The sequence below is a fragment of the Hypomesus nipponensis genome, chromosome 1 (assembly GCF_054491055.1).
Source record: "Hypomesus nipponensis isolate SF chromosome 1, ASM5449105v1, whole genome shotgun sequence".
Lineage (NCBI taxonomy): Eukaryota > Metazoa > Chordata > Actinopteri > Osmeriformes > Osmeridae > Hypomesus > Hypomesus nipponensis.
Window position 1 is genome coordinate 1080886 of NC_140361.1, and position 26615 is coordinate 1107500.

General features: G+C 48.9%; 1 protein-coding gene across 1 annotated transcript in view; it reads left to right on the top strand.

Annotated features, from left to right (window-relative positions):
* mgat4b (alpha-1,3-mannosyl-glycoprotein 4-beta-N-acetylglucosaminyltransferase B) overlaps positions 1 to 26615 on the top strand; it is an 80269-nt gene that overhangs the window by 20814 nt on the left and 32840 nt on the right. Inside the window, exons 2-3 of the mRNA XM_084684732.1 lie at positions 23639 to 23818; positions 25802 to 25945. Coding sequence (XP_084540858.1) covers positions 23639 to 23818; positions 25802 to 25945 — 324 coding nt within the window. The remainder of the gene's footprint in view (positions 1 to 23638; positions 23819 to 25801; positions 25946 to 26615) is intronic.

Here is a 26615-nt window from a genome sequence, read left to right on the forward strand (position 1 = left end):
TTACTCTCCCTCTCTTTCTCCATCTCTCTCCCTCTTACTCTCCCTCTCTTTCTCCATCTCTCTCCCTCTTACTCTCCCTCTCTTTCTCCATCTCTCTCCCTCTTACTCTCCCTCTCTTTCTCCATCTCTCTCCCTCTTACTCTCCCTCTCTTTCTCCATCTCTCTCCCTCTTACTCTCCCTCTCTTTCTCCATCTCTCTCCCTCTTACTCTCCCTCTCTTTCTCCATCTCTCTCCCTCTTACTCTCCCTCTCTTTCTCCATCTCTCTTTCTCTCTCTCTGCCTCCCTCCTCCAGTCTCTGGTGGGTAATTTCTCTCCTGCTCCCTCCTTTAAGCTAGATACCATGAATCCCAGTGTGTGATTGGTGTTATTAAGGCAGTCTCTGTTCCATTGGGGAGGTGATTGTGGTGCCGTCTTGCTGACATGGCTGTCAGCGTACTGGGTCTGGTGACAGGACTGGCAAGTAGGAAAGACAGCAATGGCTGCATTCCCACGTCTTAACTGGAGCTTTCAACCTCCAAACCTTCCTTTCCTCTGGTCTTGGCCCACCACATGGCCCTGTAGCCCTCTCTGGTGCCCCTCCAGCTGCCTGCTGAGTGGTTTGGCTCGGTCGTGTCCAATCCTGTGTTGTCTGGACAATGATTGGTCCCCTCGCCCCTAGTTGAGCCACTGATTGGCTCCTCTGGGCCTCCAGTTATATCTCTCTGTTGCCATGAGTCATAAGTTGTGAATTAGTTTGACAAGCTGAAGGTAAAAGTGTTGACAAGCTTTTCCTTGTGGACTATGTTTGTATTGTATGAGAGCTTGAGTTTGAATAGAAAAAAAAACATTTTTACATTTTATTCATAATGTTGATATTGTGTTTTAGTCTTGTTATTCAAATTCACTTAACTGTCTGAAAGACTGTCTGCCAAATGGACATGATTCATTATTCAAATTTCAGTATTTTATCGAGTTCAACAAAAAAAATAATTAATTCTCCTTTGCTTTGTTAGCAGCTTAATGGAATTACTTTAAAACAACAAAGACGAACAACGGAGCAGAAAGGGAACGTGTATTTTCTATGGTGAAAAACTGTATTCAGTCAGAAGCCCAGCAGAGCAGTGAGCCAATCTTCTGATCATCCTGCGTTTCTGTCTGAGCAAAGACGGACAGACGGCTCCACAACAGACCCACTCCGGCCGTCAATCACGTTGTTAGGTAGCTTATCCAAGCTCTCCTGCCTGTCCTAGCGAGACGTCTGAACGGTCCAGTCCTTCCCAGCTCCCCAGGACTGAGATGCCGTCAACGGGATTAGACTGTCAGTCAACGATGGGCCTCATTCCATTCTCGTTCTGCTGCGGGAAAGCGCCTTTACGAGACTTGTCGAACTGACGGTTTTTCAAAGCGAGGTTAAGATCCGCTTTGTGCTCAAGAAAACGTCGCTCCCTCCGGGTTAAATTAAAACTGTCAACACCCAGAATAAGTTACTTTCAACATCATCTTTGTCAATGTCCATTTCGGAAGAAAAAAAGTTAGGCTGTTTTGTTTATGATAGTAGCGTCATAGAGCCGGCGACTCTAGATTAGAAACGGGAAAAGCAGCGCCAGAGTTAACGTAGCTCAGTCCACATGCCATGGCTTGGCATGCTAATGAGGACTCGGCCTCAGGTTGAAAGTCGTGATGAGTGAGACGTTTTTAGAGAAACTGACCTGGTAGCCACTCAGCGCATATAGCCGGTGTATGGTGAAACTCACTCCTCAAGTATAAAATACCACCCGCGTCAGGGAAATGCTAGCTTTTCGTTGGTGTGGCCTGTATACCGCTGACGGAACTTGCAATACCACGTCTGTTACACGCGCACAACAACTCCTCCGCCAGCGATTAAGCGTTACACTTAGTTGGGCCGCGTCTCAATACTCATACTGGCATACTCTTTAATATGACAGAAAAACATTTGTCCCAGTGCATAGTATGCACATGTCGCAGTATTCAACAAAAATTACCAGGATGTTGTAATTCCACCTGGTCACATTTTGCAATATGCAAACCAGCCTGCTTGGCTGGTTATTCTTTTTTTTATACCTATGCATATTTAGGATTTTAGATTATTTATTGGTAGGCTATCCAGAGCTTGGTGTGGTCTCTACTGGACTGCTGTGTTGGTGGTTGTGTAGTGATGCAGCTGATAATTGTGCTGTGCTGTTAACACGTCTAATGGCACTGAAGCCCCTTCTGAGGATCTCTGACCATCAGTGTTTTCCCTCACAGCTGCCCTCAGAGACAGAGATTGACTGTATTGAACAAAACGATGCGATTGTGAAATAAAAGGAGAGGAAGAGAGAGGGATTTCCACATGAACAGAAGGTCAGACAGCTAATGGCATGCTGCCTCTTAATATCTGCCTCTATCTGCCTCTTAATATCTGCCTCTGCCACTTTACGTAAGGAGATTAGTGGTCCTCTCCAGGCTCAGAGGACCGTCAGGGAGGTTTCTGTGGGGCTAATGCAAGACCTCATGGTCTCTAGGGCAACCAGATATATTACACAATTCTGTCACGCAATCCGTTTGTTTACAAATAACACAGTCGCAACATGGGTATGGCACTTTGAAATAGTTTTCCATAAACATTTGAATTGTTAAAACTATGGAAATGACACTCCTAGCACACGCACACACACACACACTGTTCCATACACCCAGTGTGTGAGATGTTAGTGTCCTCTGCTTAAAGGGTCCTTCAGACAGTCTCAGGGTATCTGGAGAGACGACATCTTCCTCTGAACACCAGCCTCATTTCCTTCCCTGAGGCTGCTGAACAAACGTACTGGTGAGTGGTCCTCAGACTCTATCCTCTCAGGAAGTCAAAAAACAAAACAAGTAAAAAACAAAGAGAAATGAAGAAACAGAAATGTGATTAGGCATCCATTTTCATGCTCCATTTACCGAAATGTCTCCAAAGGAAAACACACATAAGTAATTTAGACACAAGCCCAGATTGATAATGTACAACCCTGGACTAACTCCAAGACAACGACCCACAGCAAGCACATCTATCTTGTCTTAATGCCCAAAGGAACCATAGTCTTATTTGACTTTGGGTATCTGATTCAGCAAAGCATTAGTCTTATCTTTTCTGCACTTCAACCAAGGGCAGCACCAACCCAACGCAGACAATAAACAGGAAGTATGGGGCCAGGGAGGCCCTCTCCTGTACCCCTGGAAGTCCCTGTGGGATTGTGGGAAACGGAGTTCTCCTTCCCTCTGCACCCTCCCTGCTCGATTAGCAGCACATAAAGGATGTGTATGTTTACATCCATGCTCCCTGCAGGTCATATCTCAAGATGGAGGGGTAATTATGGAGGAGGGCTGGTTTAACGAGTAAGCAAGTGTTTACAGCTTTAGAGAGCCGGAGACCAGGGAGGTTAATGACAAACCGGGAGGGTCAGAAGGCAGCTAATGAATTGGAGGTATGTGCACACACACAGGGCACAAGGCAGACTCAAGCCTGCAGGGGAACAGACTGCTTTATGAGGGCTGTGTGGTGGTGGGTGCCCTTTCAAAGACCCTGCAGAAAACAGCCTTATAAGGTGCTTACGCCTCGCTCTCTGAGGCGTTGTTCAGTAGTCATCCGGAAGAGACTTTGTTCTATGTGGAATGATGTGTTCTGTGAGGAGAGTGTCCGGGTTGTTTTGGTTGAGTCTTAGCCTCGGGGCTTGTGACAGTTGAATGATGGCCAGGCAACACACACTGGACTGAACCTGTTCTCAGGAAGACGGGATCTGTATTTTCAGTACGATTGGATCCAAGTCTCTTTGTTATTATTTGTTTATATATTTGCTGTGGTTATTTGCAATGTAAGTGGTGAGGAAATTGAGTTCTCCAAATTGAATTGAAAGCTCCAAATTACCTTTTTCAGTCTGAACCATCTTACCTCAGGGACGTTAATGTCAGTGTACTAGAAGAGACCATCTGTTGGGTTTGAATTGTAGTTGATTGACATAATAGCTAATATTATAGGGCAAACAGCCCCTAATTTCTCTTCATTGCTCCATCAACAGATGTAATTGACTAGTTCAGCATGTTTCATCTCGCTATTGGAAGAGTAGATTCACTAGCTGCAGACATATGAATTGTCAGATCCGGTTCCAGGCTTTTTCATTCTGGACTTGTGCCCTTTTCTCTTCTCCTTCCTCTTGATTCGTGCTCCCTGACGTGGTTTATTTGCCAGCAGAGCAGGTGGAAACCCTGAGGGCCAAGGATCATGCCAGCCCAGCCCATGTTACCTGTTTCAGCTTTCAAAACAAATGTGCCCAGTCATGTTCTCTATACAAATGAGTGGTCTGATCGTGACCTATGCAAATGTATGGGGTTGTTGGTTTACCACAAAGACCCTGTGTTGCTTTTGAAATGTGAATTGAGGGATTGTCATGGTCACAGTTAGTGGGGGAAATGTACCTGTCCAGTTTGGATCTGTTGGTCTCATTTGCAACATGGAAATGAGAGCAAACAGCCATGTTACCAATGACTTGTTTGTTGACTTGTTACTGGTCAAGTATGTTGTATTGTGTCCAATATTGAAACCAGGCCATGAAGCTAATAATTGCCGGTAAACATGTCTTATAAGGTAAGCAGAAGGCTTGAAATATAAACATCTGTACTGGTAAAGGTTTCTCAACAGAAAATTCCATCAGTGCTCTCTAAAATGAAACAAAGCAATTTAAACAACCAATGAAGCAAGTCCTTATCCACTTTAGCTTGATTTATTTTGTACTATTTTTTTATGTGTATTCTGTTTGGCATTTAAATCAAAGTGCAGAATGAATGTGTTTCTTCCATCAGGGAGTTCAGGACAAGGCAGGTACTGGATGACTGGTCTTGGTTCAGATCTATTCAAGAGAACTTGTCAGGAAATTGGACCTTAATCTAATCGCTTTACTGTGACAATCTTGTTCCACTCTCCACCAATCCTTTGTGAGTTCAGCCTCAGTTAACGGCCACACACACACACATTGTGATGGCTGAACATGTCCTGTCCTTCCTTCACCTACGATAGGCTTTTTCATCCATCACTTCCGTCGTCCTCCTCAATACTCTCCAGCTCTTACTCCCCGTCTTGTAATATGCTTCGCCTTTCTTGCTCTCTCTCTCTGTCTCTGCCTTTTTCCTTCTCTTTATCTCTCCATCTCGATCCAACTGTTACGTTTATCTTTTCATCTATTACCTTCTCTCTGTTTCCTTTTATCATTCACAGTATCTTTCCTTTCATCCATCTTTCTTCTGCACATTTTTTTCTTTTTCCCTCTTCCTATTATCTATCTTCTATATCTGTAATGTGCTCTTAGTCTGCCTAACTGTCTATCTCTGTCTTTCCCTCTTTCTCCCTCTCTCATTCCCTCTCTCATTCCCTCTCTCTCTCTCTCTCTCTCTCTCTCTCTCTCTCTCTCTCTCTCTCTCTTTCTTTCTGTATTCCCTTGCTTGTTCTATCTCATCTAACCATGTTCCTCTCCTCGTTAACTACCCCATCATCTCTCAAACATGAGGAGCGACAGACTAGGAGGAATGGAGGGACACAGAGGTATGGAGAGAGAGAGAGACAGAGAGACAGAGGTATGAGAGAGAGAGAGAGAGAGAGAGGGAGGTATGGAGAGAGAGACAGAGGTATGGAGAGAGAGAGGTATGGAGAGAGAGAGAGAGGTATGGAGAGAGAGAGAGAGGTATGGAGAGAGAGAGAGAGAGAGAGGTATGGAGAGAGAGAGAGACAGAGAGACAGAGGTATGGAGAGAGAGAGAGGGAGGTATGGAGAGAGAGACAGGTATGGAGAGAGAGACATAGTTATGGAGAGAGAGACAGAGGTATGGAGAGAGGGAGGTATGGAGAGAGGGAGGTATGGAGAGACAGAGACAGAGAAGGAAAGAGAGAGAGCACTAACCACTGCCTGTTCTTTTTCACCGTCTGACACCTTAATAGGACTGAGAGTCACGCAGGAACAAAGTGGAGGGAAAGAACAAGAGAGAGAGCCTGGAAAACTGGATATATACAACACTCGTACTGTACACTGTTATTCTCAAAAAAGCACTTTCGTGTTTCTACACACTCTCTTTGTCTCACACACACGCACGTACATGCACACAACTAACATGAGAGTTTCTCCAAACCTGTAAAGTATTTCTAGCTGGCTTCGAGAGACCACATTAACCACCAGACAGGGACTTATGGCACAAGAGACTAACCTTGGTCCCAATCTTCTCCCACCCAGCTCTGACTGCTGCTTCAGTAACACTGTTAACGCTCTACTTTTTATAGACTTCAGTTTCCCTCTGTCTTCTCTCATCTGTGTCAATGGCTGTGTACCGTAAACACCTATTAGCCAAGACCCATAAAGGAAATTACATTTAATCTCATTTAGCTCAGGGAGGGGCAGGGAGAGTAGGAAGGATAGGAGCGATTGAAGCGAAAGAACCCGAGAGTGGGAGAAAGAATGGAGTGATTAGAGGAGGGGGGGGGTGAACAGTGGCGGAGGGGGGGAGTGTAGAGGAGGAGTGTGAGAGAAAGAGGGTATGTGAGAGAGGGGGAGGAAAAGAGAGTGATTGGAACAGGGGATCTGGTTTCTAAATAGCTTTTCCATGGTTTGACGGACGGAGTGTGTGATTGGATCTTAACTCTCCCTTTCCTCCTCTCCCCCCTCTCCCCACCACCTTCCCTCTCTCCCTCTCCTCCACCCACACACCCCTTCCCTCTCTCCCTCTCCTCCACCCCTTCCCTCTCTCCCTCTCCTCCACCCACACACCCCTGGACACACACCATGTCCTGCCCTCGGCCATCACACCGGACACACGCCATATCAGTGCCAGAACACACACACATGCTCCTGTGCTGCTGGAGCGGGGCAGTGCATGCTGGGATAGGTCTAGCCCTCCGAGAGAGGAAGGAGAAAGCAAGCAGACGCTGTTTCATCTGTCCTCAGCAGGCAAAATCCTACTCAGCTCTTCCTGAGCAATGAGCCGGAAAAATAGCTTGCATTTCTCTCCTCCCGTCTCTCTGCCACTCTCTGTGTCCCTCACTCCCTCTGTCTCTCCGTTTCTCTTTTATTCTCTCCTTCTCTTTCACCCTCTCTCTTTTTGTCTCCCCCTTTTTTCTCTCTCTCTTTGTCTCTCTTTCTCACCCCCCCCCCCTCTCTCTCTCTCTCTCTCTCTCTCTCTCTCTCTCTCTCTCTCTCTTGTCTCTCTTTCTCACCCCCCCCCCCCTCTCTCTCTCTCTCTCTCTCTCTCTCTCTCTCTCTCTCTCTCTCAGTCCTTCATCCTCTCACGTACTTGAAAAGGACAAAACATTCCCCCTGAGCTGAAGGAAGAGGAAGTGATGGAGGAAGAGGGGGGGTCTGTGTGAGTCTATCACAGAATCATGAGTGATTCTGTGATATTTATGGGGTTAAAGGCAGAGAGCCAGACAGCCAGAGAACCAGAGAACCAGAGAGCCAGAGAACCAGAGAACCAGAGGGCCAGAGAGCCAGAGAGCCGTGCAGTCCTGCAGTCCTGCAGTCCTGGTCTCCCAGGAGGCTGAGGGGAGCTGGGTTGTGTACCTGTCTCAGTGTGCAGGGGAGTGTCACTCGCCATCTGGGGCTGCTGTTTTCAACACACACACACACATCAACACACACACACACATCAACACACACACACATCAACACACACACACATCAACACACACACACACACATCAACACACACACACATCAACACACACACACACACACATACACATTAAAAACACACACACATCAAATTCAAGCACATTTAGACATAGAATACACATACAAAGACACATCATTTTGTAGTATTTGTTCTTGTCCAAGCCACGCACACACAAGCACCAAACACATGGTAACCACTGCCTACACTGCACCTCATCAAACCTCCAGTGAGCAATGTGGAACTTGACCTTGACCCCCAACACACCTCTAAACAGCCCTGTGTGCCCTCTTGGTGACCCCTCCCTCCAGGGGTCATCCAGCAGGTGCCTGGGAGCTGAGATAGGAGTCTCTCAGAAGCCTCAGCTCCTCCAGACCGGTCCTCTGCTCACTCCCTGCCCTGCGAGAGAGCTCCAGACCTTTTGTATTTTAGGTGCATTATTATGCTGAAGTAGTTTCAATTAATAAATAGTGGGTATATTGTTATTATTTGCTACAGAATGCTTAGCCTATCAAGATCAAATGAAGCAGACAGTGTACATGCTTCTGAGTGGCCCTTTAATCGATAGGCTACTGACCATTTACAATAAGTTGTTATAATAAGTAGTAGATTTTTTATTGGCAGCATTTATGCCATTTAGAACATACTTTATGACTGTAAGGGGGGGACCTGCCCCACTCCCAGAACCAGCTTGCTCTCCTCCCTGAGCCCAGCTTCCAATGCCCACAGCAACACTGGATACAGGCCTCAGGGAAGCTATCTGGGCTACTGGGACCACCACCACACCCTCTCTCACCTTGTTATTATTATAATGAGAAACTAACGTTGTCATTAAAAACAGAGGCCCTTAACTTTTCATTCTTTTTTTTATATTAAGAGAGAGAGAGAGACACGAGACACTGTAGGACACATCTGTAATCAAATCCCCCTCCCCCAAAACAGCTTGTTTTCCATAAACCCAAATGAGAGATGTATGTGATGCTTTCTATTCCTCTGTAGATAACAGCCCACACTTCCCTTTTCAAGACCGTTTATATAAACAGTTTTGCCAGGAAAGGAGTGGGTCGATGATGTCGTTCCTTTGTTTAAGATAATTCTCATGTGGACTTGACTCCAGGCTATTGATCACTCGCTAAGTAAACCCAAGGTCAGTTTTGATGAATCAATATAAGAATAATAAAGCTAACCCAGTTCCCTCGATCCAAGGTCACTTCATCCCAACAGCCCTCACCTTCGTTTGTCAGAGGAAAAAGCCAAGGATAAAGGTCAAATGTTTAAAAACTTTTCTGCTCTGTGTGTTTGTGGGGATCAATGTGATCACAAGAGGGTCAAAAAAACTCAAATTTCCCATCATGCTTCACTCCAGCAGTGACAGGAGGGGCCGAATGAGCTCTGAGCGATAGGCCACGCCCAAACCGCTCTTTGATGTCCCTGACTTCAGAGGGAAGAGGATTACTGTGAAGCTGTGTGATGTCAGACCAGGTCAGCCCTGCAAATGAGGCAAAGGTCTGTTAAGGAGAGGACTGATGTGGATCTAGACCTGAAGAGGGGGGAGAGAGGGGGGGTGGGGGGAAGAGAGGGGGGTAGAGAGAGGGGGGTAGAGAGGCAGAAGGGGAAAGAGAGGGGATAGATAGAGAGAGGGAGGGTAGAGAGATGGGGCTGGTGAGATGAAGGGGGATAGACCAAAAACTGAATCAAACACTAATAATCCCAATAAAATAATGACCCGCTTTACCCTCTAGTGCTGGTGGGGAACATTACACCTTTGAACCCTAGATTGGGAGAGTTTGTGGACTGTCAATCAAAGTGTGAGCCAATAGGAATATCTACATTTTTCATTGGAGTTTCCAAAGATAATCCTGGTTAGATTGACAGCTAATGGTAATCCTTCACACACAGTCCCATTGTGAACTGTAGGTGCCCTTCTGACTGCAGAGTGAGGATCTTCATCAGGCATACTGGGTCTGTGACCAGGCTGGAGCTGTGACTGCTAGTGCAGAGCACATCCCCACTCTTTGTTCATTGTGTTTGTGGCTTGGGTGTCTGAGACTGGAGTATCTTTCCCCTCCTGAAGACCCATACATCCACAGGCCATAATGGAAACATTACACACTTTAATGGTCCTGTTTAGGAGCTGAAGGGAAATCCTATAAAATATTATGGTACTTTTAAATTGGTTGTAAAAATGAAAACAGTCTGCAGTTTGCATCCACACATGTGGGAAGATAAGGAATGGGGGATGACGCCATATATTGTACATCATGTGTGTGTGTGTGTGTGTGTGTGTGTGTGTGTGTGCAGGCCTTTTAGACAGTGCTTCCGTCCCCTTCCTTCAGACCTCAAAGGGAAACAGGACTGTGGCCTTGATGAAGGGTTCCCTCTGCTCAGCATGGAGCCCTCTGCTCTGCCTTGTCCACGGTAGCTTCATAGACTAGCTCACGTTTGCTGTGTGTGAGAGCCAGGAAATGAAAAAAGGCATGCAATGACAAGAAATAATATTGTTCATGCCACCAAATACAGAATAAAACTAAAGTAATGACACTTTAAAATGTAAGAGGTAGAAAGTACAGATATTTGTGTAAAACATTTAAGGAGTGAAAGTAAGAAGTACTTTGTTACTTCCCCATCTCTGGTGTTAACTTGTAGTTTGGTTCTGTTCACTATTGACTTCAGAAGCATGGATGAAACTACACAGACCATGATCCTTTGCCTTATTACAGCTGTCAGTGTGATCATATTACTGACTCGGTTGACTCACACTGACAGCTATTACACACTGCCGGTTGTTGTCGGTTCTAGAATGAAAAAAAGAGTTTCACCTTTCGAGGACACAGGCCCAACAGGGCTGGGAAGCTGCAGCAGAGAGCTGCTCTGGACTCCACAACAGATGGAAGATACACGCCATCACCATCAGTCAGCACACACACACACACACATACATAGTACCCCCCCCCCACACACACATATACAAAGAACCCACACACACACTACACAAACACACACACAAATACAGTACCCTGCTACACACACACTGCTACATTAGGCAGAGAAATAACAGAAAAGTTTCAGCGAGAAAGAAACCAGTGGTGGAGGGATGGAGAGAGTAAAAAAATATTGATAGAGAGAATATTTTAACTAGGGATGAAGCGGGAGAAAGCAAGGAAAAGATGGAGAGAGGGAGAGGGACTGTGAGAGAGACAGGTTAAGGGAGAGAGATGGAGAGAGGGAGATGGAGAGAGGGAGAGGGACTGGGAGAGAGAGATGTTAAGGGAGAGAGATGGAGAGAGGGAGATGGAGAGAGGGAGAGGGACTGGGAGAGAGAGGTTAAGGTGGAGAGAGGGAGAGAGAGAGGTTAAGGGAGAGAGATGGAGGGAGAGGGACCGGGAGAGAGAGAGGTTAAGGGAGAGAGATGGAGAGAGGGAGAGGGACTGGGAGAGAGAGATGTTAAGGGAGAGAGATGGAGAGAGGGAGATGGAGAGAGGGAGAGAGAGGGAGATGGAGAGAGAGGGAGATGGAGAGAGAGGGAGAGAGAGAGAGAGAGGGAGAGAGAGCAAGAGAGAGAGCGAGCGAGAGAGCGAGAGAGAGAGAAGCTTCCAAATGGGTGTCTGCAGTATGTTGATGCAGCTGAAGGCCTCCTAGCCAATCAGAGCCTCCTTTCTCCTCCTTTTTATTTCCTCTCCAGAGAGCTGGCGAATAGCTGTGGTTTTCCTCTACGCCATAGGTGCTGCCCACCCCCGACAGCCCCGCCCCCAGGCCTGCCTCCTAATCAGCCAATCCAAACACTGGAGCTCTGCCTCTGGTGCCCTGGAATGCCAATCTGATCAGCCCCCCCAAACACGTCAGGCCATAAAAAGCCCTGAGAGGAACACAGCCGTCTGGGAGCTCTCTCTCATCTCTTCTTTTCTTCCTCTGGGTCGGTCTGTGTCTTTCAGTGCTTCTCTTTCATCCCCGCTCTCTCCCTCCTTCCCCAGCCGTAGGCAGGTCAGTGTGTGAGGCTCTGTGTGTGTGTGGGGAGGTGTGGGGGGAGTTGTGTGTGTGTGTGTGTGTGTGAGGCTCTGGTGGTCAGGCTGAAGTGTGTTCTTGTGGGCTCTGAGGAACTCTGAGCACCTTCAGAAGCGTTCCTCCTCCTGGTGCCGACAGTTCCCCCAGGCCCCAGCAGCACCCACCCAACACAGCAGAGGCTGTTTCAGACAGCCAGCAGTATGTTCCAGACTCTTAAACACCGTTTAGTTTTCTTTCTGACAAACATCTTTTCAACTTGACTTCTTCTTTTGATGGTCTTTGAATATCTTTCTTTCTTCATTATTTACAAAATACCGTTTTTTTCTTCAGTTCAGATTACATGTGCTTGAAAGGATTTTTCCTTTTACAATGCACATTTGACCCAGGTCTGGTCTCCAGGGCAACAGGACTGCTAGACAACACACACACAGAGACACACAGACACACACACACATACACACAGAGACAGTCTAGGGCTTTAGCTAATCAGTTTGGCCCAGAGTAGACATGTTCACATCTCACTAACTCTCAATATGTCCCTGTCAGAAACAATAAGAAAGAAACCAAAGTGAATGAAGAATATCCTGTCAGCTCCCCAAGCAGGCTCCAGGCATTCAGCTCTCCCGCCCCAGAATACGACACGGGGACAAATCAAACTGTAATCCTCAAACAACACCAAGAGCCGTGTCTTTAGCCTCGTTCAGAGATAATCCTGCTTTCTGGAAAGCATTTACAGATCAAGCAACACCTCCTATACGTATATCTGGTTTGTGAATACTCCAGTTCCACTAGAGAATCTGCCTGGGTTGAGTTTCCTTCAACCTTTGGGTTGAATATGTTCTCACAGCCCCCAATGCTGCTGTAGCCTCTCTCTCAAATGCTCTCACTCACTGCCATACTCATTTCAATTCATTCAACTTTACTGGCACAAACAGGGTCTTTGGGCAGAAATATTCTTTAGGCTCTGTAACACATTGTTCTGTTCTCCTTCCTCACTTTTCTATCTCCCTTTCTCTACCTTTTTCTTCTGTTCTCCCTCTCTCTCTCCCTCCTCCTTTTCTCTTTTTACTCCCTTTCTCTCTCTCTTTCTCTCTGCCTCAATCTCCCTCTCCTTTTCTCTCATACTCTCTCATGCACTTTCTGTCCCTCTCTCCCTCCACTTTCTTGCTAGTTAACTGAGTTTGAATGGGTTCAGGGAAAATTGGAGTGCCTCTAAGCTCTCCCTTAACTCAGATCATTAGTGATCAGGCGAAACTCTCCGATTGTTAAAGCAGCCTGCAGCTGATGTGTTTTTCCCTTTGCCCCATTAGCTTTTATTAAACTGGAAGCTCATAACTAGCTCACAGCCGTCATGAGGAGAGCAGAGACCTCACCTCACACCTTAGGTGCTTGTCATATCTCTCTCTCCCTTTCTCATTCTCCCCCTCCCTTTCTCCCCCCTCTCTCTCCCTTTTTCCCCCTCTCTCTCCCTTTCTCCCTCTCTCTCTCTCTCTCCCTTTCTCCCCCCTCTCTCTCCCTTTCTCCCTCCCACTCTCTCCCTTTCTCCCCCCTCTCTCTCCCTTTCTCCCCTCTCTCCCTCTCCCGCTCAGATTCGACAGCTTGGGAACAAAGAAAGATGTGATATGTAAGATCTTCATGAGGGTTGTTTGTTTTATCCTATATCAGAGATAAAGGATCAAACAAACAACCCTCACAAACAACCCTCATGAAGATCTTATATATGACCACTTTCTTTGTGCCCAAGCTGTCAAATCTGAGATATTCCGTCCATCTGGAAGGCTAGTTGCTAATGCTAATAACAGTCTGTAGACATATGATCTCACAGGCTGGAATAATAGAGCTTTGTCTGAAACTCTGCTCCAGTCTTTCATTTACGTTTATTGTTCATTTTATAGAGGAGTTTGCCTCTCTCTCTCTCGCTTCCCTGTGTATTTTTAAACGCTGTGGTAACAGTAAACTGCTTTTTAAGACGTGTTGTGGAGCTAACTCTGGATTAGCACGACCGGGGCTAATTGGAGCTAGTTGATAGCCACAGTGTGAATAGCTGCCAGTGAACACAGGCAGTGAACATAGTTCACGTTTTACTAGAGTGTTTATACACTGCCCAGATGGTTATACTCCGCCCAGATGGTTATAACAGTAACCTTGCATCCATCACCACTGCTGAATAACACTGGAGAGGAGAGGGTGTTTGTGTGTGTGTGTGTGAGAGAGAGAGAGAGAGAGGGTGTGTGAGAGAGTGAAATTTGGCATGTCCATTGTTTTATGTGTGTATCAGTGTGTCTGTGTATGTGATTGTGGATACGTGTGTGTGGTTATGTGTGTGTGTGTGATTAGTTCTCCTTTTTCTTGAAGAGAAGCACATTCATAGAACATTTTGACGTTGTACAGATTTTCCACTCGGTCTGCCTGCTTGTCTGTAATCTATGAAAACACCCCCTCTTTTCTTATTACAGTAGCTCTCTCTGTTCCCCCTCTTTCTCTCTACACTATCTTCTCCCCCCTCAACTATCTCCTCCTCCTTCCCTTATCTCTCTGTCACACTCTCATTATCGTTCCATCCACCTCTCATTCTCTCCCTCCCGCGCTTCCGGAGCTCTTTATCTCCCTCTCTCCCTCTCCTCTCTCCCTCTCCTCTCTCCCTCTCCTCTCTCCCCTCTCCCCTCTCCCCTCTCCTCTCTCCCCTGTCCTCTCCCCTCTCCCCTGTCCTCTCCCCTCTCCTCTCTCCCCTCTCCTCTCTCCTGTTGACCTTGTGAAGGGATGACCTCATCAGGGCAGGGCGGTGACCTCATCTACAGCCTGACACTCCCCTGGGGCAGTTTCATGGACCAATCACAGGGCTCTCTCCAGAACTGACCACTCTCCTCCCTCCATCCCCTCTGTCTGATCTCCATTCTATTTTCTACTTGTTCTCCTATTTTTCTGTCATTCACTTTTATAGTTTTCTTCAACCTTTCACCCCTTTTTTTAAATGCAGTTCTTTCTTTTGCTGTGTGTCTTTCTGGTCTCTGTCTTCCTAAAGGTTCTCTGTGTGAGGGTTCTCTGTGTGAGGGTTCTCTGTGTGAGGGTTCTCAATGAGGGTTCTCAATGAGGGTTCTCAATGAGGGTTCTCAGTTTTTCTCTCCTGCTGGTGTTTCCTCCACACTAGGTCCATGTGTTGGAGAGATCAGACCTGTTAACCAGATGGAGAAGAGATCCTGACTTTTCCAAGCCTGATGTGTGTCAGACACACGCACACACAGACACACACACACACAGACACACACACACACACACACAGACTCTCGCTGGCGTGAGAGGTGTGTATTATTCAGCACACCTGGAGCTCGGGTGACCAGGATGTGTCCCTGGCCTTGTTAACTCGTTAATTAAAACAGTGCAGCCTGCCCGAGGCTGCAGGAGAGACACTGAGGACCGTGTGTGTGTGTGTGTGTGTGTGTGTGTGTGTGTGTGTGTTGTTCCTCAGGTGATGGGTTAAACGCATGTTGACAGAGTGAGGAGACAAACAGAGGTTTGCTCCTGAAGAGATCTGTGTCGTTAATGCCCATGTTGACGTTGCACACTCTGCACACCTTCTCTCTCCTTCTACACATTTCCTCTTCCTGCTCATCTTCCTTTTTCACCTCCTCTCATCCGGTGTGTCACACCTCTTGTGTTGTTCTGTATTTAGCCCACAGACGGCGTGCAAAACTTGACACCACTAACTTAGCATCACCCCGCTCCCAACGTGCCACAGCTAACACACCTTCACACAGCCTGCTGTCGCTCCATCCCTCTCTCTTTCTCTCTCTCTCTCTCTCTCTCTCTCTCTCTCTCTCTCTCTCTCTCTCTCTCTGTTTCTCTCTCTTTCTCCCTCTCCCTCTCTTTCTCTCTCTTTCTCTCTCTCACTCTCCCTCTCTCTCTCTCACTCTCCCTCTCTCTCTCTCCCTCTCTCTCTCCCTCCCTCCCTCCCTCCCTCCCTCCCTCCCTCCCTCCCTCCCTCCCTCCCTCCCTCCCTCCCTCCCTCTCTCTATCCCTCCCTCCCTCCCTCCCTCCCTCCCTCCCTCCCTCTCTCTCTCTCTCTCTCTCTCTCTCTCTCTCTCTCTCTCTCTCTCTCTCTCTCTCTCTCCTCCCTCTCTCTCTCTCTCTCTCTCTCTCTCTCTCTCTCTCTCTCTCTCTCTCTCTCTCTCCATCACGCTCCCTCCCCCCTCTCTCTCTCTCTCTCTCTCTCTCTCTCTCTCTCTCTCTCTCTCTCCATCACGCTCCCTCCCCCCCCCCCTCTCTCTCTCTCTCTCTCCATCACGCTCCCTCCCCCCCCTCTCTCTGTCTCTCTCTCTCTCTCCATCACGCTCCCTCCCCCCCCCCCCCTCTCTCTCTCTCTCTCTCTCCATCACGCTCCCTCCCTCTCTCTCTCTCCATCTCTTTCTCTCTCTGTCTCTCTCTGTCTCTCTCTCTCTTTTCCATTTGCACTCTCAGTAGACGTGCCATTCCCACAGACTTCTAACGAGCACCCACACCCACACAAACACTAGCTGTAACTATACACACAGATTTACCTTCTCTTGAATTGTCTTCTGCTATAATAAGTTATGGTGGGTCGGTAATGTTGTTGATGGCAACCGAGACATCTCAGGGGTTATTACTGAATGGGAGCTGTGTTGAGTGTGACGAGGGAGGTCACCAGCATGCCTGGGCCCCTGGGCCACTCTGCCACCAAACTGGCACCGCTGGTCTGTTACCATGGGAACAGCTGGCACCAGCTAGACCCAACACACAGGCGGGTGAGCCAGATCATTCCTGCTCTGTCCTGGCTTGTGTGTGTCTGTGTGTGTGGTCATCCAGCTCTCACAAACATTCTGCACTAATCCTCTGACACTTCAGTTACTTGCCCACACACGCACACATATAAAAAACACACACACACGTATAAAAACACACACACAAAGTGTTTCTCCTTGATTTTCATCCGTTATTCCAAGCAGCAGCCATTAGTTACCACAAAGACTCTCAAACACACCAAGCTACCTGGCACACCCTGTCTGTGGGTTTGTGATCTCCTGTGTTTGTCACCCGTTAGTATCTCTCGCCCATTTCTCTCTCCCTCACTTTCCACCTCTCTCTTTATGACACTCTCTCTCTCTCTCCTCTCTCTGGTTATTGTGTGTGAGTCTCACCCTCCAATAACCCTCTTTCTGCCCATCCTTCCAGGCTGGGTTAGTTGACTCAGCTATCTTCATTTCCTCTCTCTCATCTCCCCTCATTTACCCCACAATGCACTTCTGCTCCCAGCAAAGCTATTTTTCACCACAAAAACACAGCTGATTCTGCAGCATAGGAAGTGTTGGTCTTCAGCTGAGTACCCAGCCTGTGGAGGTGAAGAAGCATAGCGCCCAGCCCAGCGCTCAGCCTAGCGCTTAGCACCCAACCTAGCGCTCAGCCTAGCGCTTAGTGCCCAGCCTAGCGCTCAGCCTAGCACCCAGCCTAGCACTCAGCCTAGCGCTTAGCACCCAGCCTAGCGCTCAGCCTAGTGCTTAGTGCCCAGCCTAGCGCGCAGCCTAGCGCTTAGTGCCCAGCCTAGCGCCCAGCCTAGCGCTTAGTGCCCAGCCTAGCGCCCAGCTTAGCGCTGAGCGCCCAGCCTAGCGCTCAGCCTAGCACTCAGCCTAGCACTTAGTGCCCAGCCTAGCGCCCAGCCTAGCACTCAGCCTAGCACTTAGTGCTCAGACTAGCGCCCAACCTAGCACTCAGCCTAGCGCTTAGCACCTAGCCTAGCGCTCAGCCTAGCGCCCAGCCTAGCGCCCAGCCTAGCGCCCAACCTAGCGCACAGCCTAGCGCCCAGCGTAGCACCCAGCCTAGCGCTTAGCGCCCAGCCTAGCGCTTAGCGCCCAGCCTAGTGCCCAGCATAGCGCCCAGCCTAGCGCCCAACCTTGCGCCCAGTCTGCCCCAGGATAATCCAATCCTCCCTACATCCCTCTATCCTCCCTCCCTCCCTCTTTCTCTCCCTTCCACCATCATCCAGGGTATTGATCCATGATGGATGTTTCAGTAGTGTGAAGTGGTTTAGCCAATGGGAGAGTTCTCACATCAGATCCATGTTCCTCTGGTCTCTCACCTTCTCTGCTTGTGGTGAGGAGTGATACGGTCACATGGACACCTGCTTGAATAACGATTAGGGATCCTCGGTGTGTGTGTGTGTGTGTGTGTGTGGTGTGTGTGTGTACAGTCATTAGACCGGACATTCAGCAGACTGGTGAGAGTGGAGGGTAATGGCATTATTGTTGGCTATTACCCATTTAGAGCTACAGGCCTTTATCATATCACACACACGCACCCACATACACACACGCACCCACATGCACACACGCACCCACATACACACACGCACCTACATACACACACGCACCTACATACACACACGCACACACACTGTTTTTCCATCTTCCTGCTGGACAAGGGATGTGGCTGAACAGATACGTCTTCTTTGCCATAGATATATATAAAGGCTAGATGTCTCGTCCGCGTTGCCGGACAACGGAGTCGAACGTCCGCACATGGCGGCCATCTTGCATTCTAGACTCCATCTAGTCATTATATACATAGACATATATATGTCTGTTTATATATCTATGTTCTTAGCCCTGATTATTTAGTCATGAGTCATGTGTTCTAGAATACACACAGATCGTGTTGTAGAATACACACAGACTCGTGTTCTGGAACATTCACAACAGATCGTGTTCTGGAACATTCACAACAGATCGTGTTCTGGAACATTCACAACAGATCGTGTTCTGGAACATTCACAACAGATCGTGTTCTGGAATATACATATAACGTTCTAGCGTATACACAAGCTCACACTATGATCACAAGAGTGTTGCTGTTAGCATGTAGGATGACAGGTGGGCATGGTCTCTCTCTCTGTCACTCTCGCTCTCTCTCTCTCTGTGTATGTAATGTGTCTCTCTAAGGCGACCCTCCCTCCCGTTCTCTCTCTCTCTCTCTCTCGCGCTCTCCCTCCCTCTCCCTCTCTCGCGCTCTCCCTCCCTCTCTCTCTCTCTCTCTCTCTCTCTCTCTCTCTCTCTCTCTCTCTCTCTCTCTCTCTCTCACTCTCTCTCTCTCTCTCGCGCTCTCCCTCTCTCTCTCCCTCTCTCTCTCTCTCTCTCTCTCTCTCCCTCTCTCTCTCTCTCTCTCTCTCTCTCGCGCTCTCCCTCTCTCTCTCCCTCTCTCTCTCCTCCTCAGCAGACAGGGGTTCTCAGTATGACACATTGGGGTGGCTGTATTTGAAGAGCAAAGTTGTGGTTCTCACACATGCATACTTTCTTTTGTGTATGTGTGTGTATGTCACGCCCTCTGTGTGTCTGGACAGTAACTCGGGCTTGTATTCCAGGAAGTCACAGACAGCATCATGTTTGGTCAGGGTATTACCCAGTGTCATTCAACGGCACTCAGTGTATTTATGTATTCATAATCCTCTAACCCAGAATGAGAGCTCCACTGTGTATTAGAGAGCATTAGACCTTTGGTTAGGAGTTGGTGGTTTCTGGTGGTTTTAGCATGATTGTATTGTGTCAGATAGGTAGCGAACAAGCATTCTCCTACAGGGGACAGGAGAGGGGGATGGGGACTGGGTGTGAGAGAGAGAGAGGGGGAGGGAGAAGGAGAGAGAGAGAGAGAGGTTAAGGTGGAGAGAGGGAGGGAGAGAGAGAAAGAGAGAGAGAGAGAGGGGGAGGGAGAAGGAGAGAGAGAGAGGTTAAGGTGGAGAGAGGGAGGGAGAGAGAGAAAGAGAGAGAGAGAGAGGGGGAGGGAGAAGGAGAGAGAGAGAGGTTAAGGTGGAGAGAGGGAGGGAGAGAGAGAAAGAGAGAGAGAGAGGGGCAGGGAGAAGGAGAGAGAGAGAGAGAGGTTAAGGTGGAGAGAGGGAGGGAGAGAGAGAGAGAGAGGGGGGGGGGGAGGGAGAAGGAGACCCGCTCACACCCGCTCACACACACACGTGCGAATAAACAACACAATCCCAGGGTTGGGTCTTAAAGCAGGCCTTTCCTACATGTGTTCCAGAAGCATCCATGATGCATGGGGCTGCTTTTGTTTGCTAGCAGAGAAGAAGCATGTCTAGATATGGCCTGCCAAGCACTCAAGTCTGAGGACGTCCACTGATTAGCACAATTAATTCAGCTGAGATAAGTAATTGCGCATAACGATAATTAAAACTCCATATTAGGAGAGGGAGGTGTGTTTACTCGGAGAGCTGCTGTAGTGTTTTAGAACAGTCTCAGGGACTCCTGTATGTCACTAACGAGAGGATACATATTCACACTACTCTACCCTGGCTAAGGGGGTTGTCTGTAGTACTGTGTGTAAGTTGCATGTGTGTGAACAGCCTGGGTGTGTGTGTGTGTGTGTTGTGGTTTGATCCACCGTGGTCTATGAGGCGGCTTGTTAACCGTCTCTGCTGGGCCAGGGTGTTCCTGAGCGCTGACGTTCACTTATGTCAACTTTGACCTTGCTCGTCCTTTCCAAGTGCAGCCAATGAGAATACCGTGTGCGTGTGTGTGTGATGTAGGGAAGTTAGCGTGGATGCTCACGGACGTTGCAATGGGACACACTGAGGGCCTCATTTACTAACATTGCGACCGCAGTTTAATCTGCGCCTTTGCCCAACCGCAAATAGCGCACGGTGTATTTCCACATTTTGCGTGGTATTTTTCAAACCAGATACTCGTGGGTAAAACAGCGCCTTACTCTGCCTTTTAGTGTTAATTAGCGCGCCGTTAAAAGACGGAAATCGCTATAAAAAAAAAATGTATTTAACCTTTATTTATCCAGGCAATCATTTAAGAACTAAATTCTTATTTCCAAAGATGGCCTGGCAAAAAGCAAAAGCTTTTTGAGGGAGAGGGGAAAGGGGCTATGGAATAAAAAACAGTTTAAAAGCACAATGGCACACAATCAAAGCAATACAGACATACAGAAAAAAACACAAAAGCAACAACAACAAAAAACAAGCAGGTTACACAAAGCAGGGCATTAAGAACATAGGGAGTCAGGGTGGATAAAAATGTTAAAAGCACAAAGCAAGACAGATATTATTTACAACAACCACAATAAAGACACAGACTGACACTGGCAGGTATGAGCAAAGGATACAGCCAGGAGAAAACAAAGCAGGCAACACAAGTACAACAGGAGGACAAACCAGGTAGGCCACAGACAAAAGACACATTTTACGCCTGAAATGTGTGCAATTCTGTGAGTAAATGAGGCCCTGGGTGTCTGTGCTCTCTGTCTCACCTGGCGCAGAGCGGAGAGCTGATCCTCCGCCGTCCGTCTGAAGGCAGCTGATCCTGACCGTCTGAAGGAAGCTGATCCTGACCATCTGAAGGCAGCTGAGCTTGATCAGCTGATCAGTCTGGTGTTGAGCCCGTGTTTCATCAGATCTCGGGTCACAAAGACGTTTAAATTAAGTTTCTTCAGCTTGATCCTGTTAGCCGGTGCATCAGTCCCCTCCCGTTTTGTCTCCATCAAGACGCCTTTTCCCCTTCCACTAAACTGTCCTGATGAAATACTCTGGAAAGGTGTCAAACAATCACCTTTTTTTGTGGATAAGCTTGTGCTGCAAAGTTGCTGGTTTCTGTGTCTGTGTGTATGTGTGTGTGTGTGTGTGTGTGACTTGTCAGTGTGTATTTGTAAGAAAAAGGAGTCTCTCACCCATTGCCTGATGTTAATTATAATAACAATGGGTGTGTGTAGGTTTGTGTGTGGTGTATACCATGTGTATACTATGTACAGTGTATACTATGTGTGTATATGTGTGTGTGTGTGGGTGTGATCATGTGGGATTACACCAGGGATTAGGGTTCAGACAGCATTAGAGCCCTTTCTCCACTGGCATGGAGGTGGATTTGTTTCATGCCTATACACACAAACACACACCACACACACAAACACACACCACACACACACCACACACATACACACACACACCACACCTGACCCTCTCTCTCTCTCCCCCACCTGCTTTGCTCCCATCTGTACAGATGTGCATGTCCCACGAAGTGTGTGTGTGTGTGTGTGTGTGTGTGTGTGTGTGTGTGTGTGTGAGCAGCACAGGATGATCTCATAAAACACAAATCCAGCTTCTGTGTTCCTCTCTTTACTCGACAGCAGTAGAGGAGAGATAAGTGAATGGTTCAGAGAGGAGAGAAAACCCAGAGATAAAGCCTTCCTGAACTATAAACACTCACCTTTGACCACAGAGATTTAGACTCAAAGCGATGAGCTGAATACATCCGCCTTATAAACCTGAGAAGAGCATGTATGATCTTCCTGGTCTTACACACAGGATGAATGACACCATTAATGAAGCAGTGACCTAGAACACTTCCTCTGCACAGGACAAGCCTGAAGCAGCACAAACAGACGCAGTCTTTCCTCCCTCCACCCTGCGGTCTGGAGGAGGGTGGAGGTCTCCAGTGGGGTGGTCTCTGGGTGCTGTGAACCTACAGCCACCCAGGGTGTCAAGTCTTCTGACTCCCATCATGTTCTCAGTCTGTCGTTTGAGACCTCCTCTGGTCTGTGCCTGTCTCCTCCTCCACAGCACTGTGTGTGAGGCTTCAGAGGCAGTACGGTGTGTGAGGGTGTAGTAGTAGCTGTAGCAGTCTGTGTACTGTAGCTCATAAAGCTCTCCTCAGGACAGCTGGCTGGTGATAATGTTTACGGCAGGTTGAAGGTGTTTGTTTTGATTGACTCTCTCTCTCTTTCTTTATCACAGAGAGATCAATACCTTGCCCCCTGCCCCCCTCCCCCTGCCTCTCTCCATCCCCCTGCCCCCTCCCTCCCCCTGCCTCTCTGCCGCCCCCTGCATCTCTCCCTCTCCCCGCCTCTTTCCGCCCCCTGCCTCTCTCCCTCCCCCTGCCTCTCTGCCGCCCCCTGCCTCTCTCCCTCTCCCCGCCTCTTTCCTCTCCCCGCCCCCTCCATCCCCCTGCCCCCTCCCTCCCCCTGCCTCTCTGCCGCCCCCTGCCTCTCTCCCTCTCCCCCTCTCCCCGCCTCTTTCCTCCCCCTGCCCCCTCCCTCCCCCTGCCTCTCTGCTGCCCCCTGCCTCTCTCCCTTTCCCTGCCCCCTCCCTCTCCCCGCCTCTTTCCTCCCCCTGCCTCTCTGCTGCCCCCTGCCTCTCTCCCTCTCCCCGCCCCCTCCCTCTCCCCGCCTCTTTCCTCCCCCTGCCTCCTCCCTCCCCCTGCCTCTCTGCTGCCCCCTGCCTCTCTCCCTCTCCCCGCCCCCTCCCTCTCCCCGCCCCCTCCCTCCCCCTGCCTCTCTCCCTCTCCCCGCCCCCTCCCTCTCCCCGCCCCCTCCCTCTCCCCGCCCCCTCCCTCTCCCCGCCCCCTCCCTCTCCCCGCCCCCTCCCTCTCCCCGCCTCTTTCCTCCCCCTGCCTCCTCCCTCCCCCTGCCTCTCTGCTGCCCCCTGCCTCTCTCCCTCTCCCCGCCCCCTCCCTCCCCCTGCCTCTCTCCCTCCCCCTGCCTCTCTCCCTCTCCCCGCCCCCTCCCTCTCCCCGCCCCCTCCCTCCCCTCTTCCTGTGTTCCAATCAGTCTTGTTATCTTCTCTATCTTTATTCTTTCTCTTCTCTCGCCCTCCTCCTTCATTACCTGCCTCTCTCCTCTCTTTCTCTTCCTCCTACATCACCTCTCCCTCATTCTCTCTCTCTCCATCACATTTCTCTCTTCTCATTGATTACCTCTCTCCTTCTCCCCTCATTGATTACCTCTCTCTCTCTCTCTCTCTCTCTCTCTCTCTCTCTCTCTCTCTCTCTCTCTCTCTCTCTCTCTCTCTCTCTCTCTCTCTCTCTCTCTCTCTCTCTCTCTCTCTCTCTCTCCCCTCCTTCATCACTTCTCTCTATTTCCCTGCTTCAAGTTCAGTGTTCCTCCTCCTTCAACTCTGCCAAACAGGACAGACAAATAAGATGTATTAAGTGTTTGGCTCTCCCTCCCTCCTGGTTCCTGCAGGTGATGTGGTGGACATCTACCAGCGTGAGTTCCTGGCTCTGAGGGAGCGTCTGCACTCGGCCGAGCAGGAGAACCTGAAGCGTTCCAAGGAGCTCAACCTGGTCCTGGAAGAGATCAAGAGGGCCATCGCAGACAAGCAGGCCCTGAGGGACATCAACCGCACCTGGAGCAGCCTGTCAGGTAGGACCCAGACCAGGGAGAGACCAGCCTGTCAGGTAGGACCCAGACCAGGGAGAGACCAGCCTGTCAGGTAGGACCCAGACCAGGGACAGACCAGCCTGTCAGGTAGGACCCAGACCAGGGAGAGACCAGCCTGTCAGGTAGGACCCAGACCAGGGAGAGACCAGCCTGTCAGGTAGGACCCAGACCAGGGAGAGACCAGCCTGTCAGGTAGGACCCAGACCAGGGACAGACCAGCCTGTCAGGTAGGACCCAGACCAGGGAGAGACCAGCCTGTCAGGTAGGACCCAGACCAGGGAGAGACCAGCCTGTCAGGTAGGACCCAGACCAGGGAGAGACCAGCCTGTCAGGTAGGACCCAGACCAGGGACAGACCAGCCTGTCAGGTAGGACCCAGACCAGGGAGAGACCCCAGCCTGTCAGGTAGGACCCAGACCAGGGAGAGACCAGCCTGTCAGGTAGGACCCAGACCATGGAGAGACCCCAGCCTGTCAGGTAGGACCCAGACCAGGGTGAGACCAGCCTGTCAGGTAGGACCCAGACCATGGAGAGACCAGCCTGTCAGGTAGGACCCAGACCAGGGAGAGACCAGCCTGTCAGGTAGGACCCAGACCAGGGAGAGACCAGCCTGTCAGGTAGGACCCAGACCATGGAGAGACCCCAGCCTGTCAGGTAGGACCCAGACCAGGGAGAGACCAGCCTGTCAGGTAGGACCCAGACCAGGGAGAGACCAGCCTGTCAGGTAGGACCCAGACCAGGGAGAGACCAGCCTGTCAGGTAGGACCCAGACCAGGGAGAGACCAGCCTGTCAGGTAGGACCCAGACCAGGGAGAGACCAGCCTGTCAGGTAGGACCCAGACCAGGGAGAGACCAGCCTGTCAGGTAGGACCCAGACCAGGGAGAGACCCCACAACCAGACACATGTGGAGTGATGTTGTGTGAGCAGAGCCAGGATGGTGTTGACTGTCTCTCTGTTGTGTTGTGTAAACCTAGAACCTAAACACATAGTCTGCACTCAACATGAACCGATGTGTGACCCACTCAAGTAGAAGTACAGATATTCTTTTTAAACATAGAATGTTTAAAAAAAACATTTGTAATTTTAATAAACTAACTAACAAAAAAAAAAAAAAAAGTTTTCTAAATGTTTTTTAACCTTCCGAAACATTATCCATATATTTCAAATTTTACATCTTTAAAAATGAAATGCTTTCAACGTTTTTTCTAAACGTTTTTCCTTTTATTTTTTATAATAATACATAAAAACTTTTTTTCACAGAAACATGACACCCAAAAGTTTCAAGTTTTTTCGAAATGTTTTTTGAAACCTTTAAAAAAATCTCTTTAGAAAATACATAAGAATAATAATGTTTGTTGTTCCTGATAGCCAGGAAATTAATAAAGGCGCTCAATTACAAGAAATAATAATGATCATGCCACAAAATACAGATTAAAACTAAAGTAACAAGCCTGGCTTTAAAACATAAGAAGTAGAAAGTATAGATATTTATGTAAAAACATTTAAGGAGTGAAAGTAAAAAGTCGTCTAAAGCATCGAAATAATTTCTGAAGTCAAGTACGGACACCAGAAAAATCTACTTAAGTACAGTAACAAAGTATTTGTACTTTGTTACTTCCCATCTCTGCTAACCAGACAGTGTGTGTGTGTGAGGCTGGGGATGATTGTGGATCCTGCTGGTGTGAATGTCCTCTTCAGGAGGACACTGAATCATGCATGAGTGTAGGACAGACTTTCTACATGATGTAGACTGTGTTCCCTGACTGGAACGCATTCTGTCTGTGCAGGCAGCTTACCTCTGACCTGTGTGTTTGGTGTCTGTGTGTCCTTGTGTACTGAATATGTGTGTGTGTCCATCCCTATGTGTGTGTGTGTGTGTCCACATGAATGTGTGTGTCCGTTCTAACGTGTATGTGTGTGTGTCTCCGTGTGTATGTGTGTCTCTGTATGTCTGTGTGTGTCCAGATGAGACCAAGCTGAAGCTGTGGAACGTAACCAGCAGTAAGAATGTCCTCCAGCTGCCCAGCATCTTCCACCACCTGCCCCACCTGCTGGCCAAGGAGACCAGCCTGCAGCCTGCTGTGCACCTGGGCCAGGGACGAACTGGAGGTGAGACACACACACACACACACACACACACACACACACACACCAGTCCAACACCAGTCCACCAGTTTATAGTTCCCTCCTTCCCTATCTCCTCCTTCTTCTCTCCCTCTCTCCTCCCCCTCTCCTCCCCCTCTACTTCCCTGGCTCTATGCCCTCCTGTCTCCATGCCAGTATCCCAGCTAGAGGCTTCCTCTCCTGGGGAACACACCACCTAACCTCCCCTCCTCCTCGAGCCCTGGAGGTTCTACTTGCCAAGCAGCTACTATCTCAGAAGACCCATTAAGCTGTGTGTGTGTGTGTGTGTTAGCTGTCAGATACAAAGCGAGTGTTCCCCCTCTTGTGAATAAGTTTGGTTGCTTAAAAGCGTACGAGCCTGTGCACGCACGGGTGCGTTAGATTTATGTTCCTGGCCAGCGCCGGCCGTCCAAGTCCATTACGAAGACCGTGTCTGTGAGGGCACACGGGCCGCACTGGGAACGAGGCTGAGTCTGGGCTGTTCCAGTAATTGTAGTCCCTTTTATGGGGAATTAAATAGAGGTACCCACCAGGGTCTGCTTAGACGAACACAATGGAGAGGAGGAGAGAGAGGGGGAGAGAGGGGGGAGAGTAGAGAGATGAGGAAAATAAAGAGGAGAGGGGAATTAGAGGGTTCCTGGTCTGGTGTGTTGCT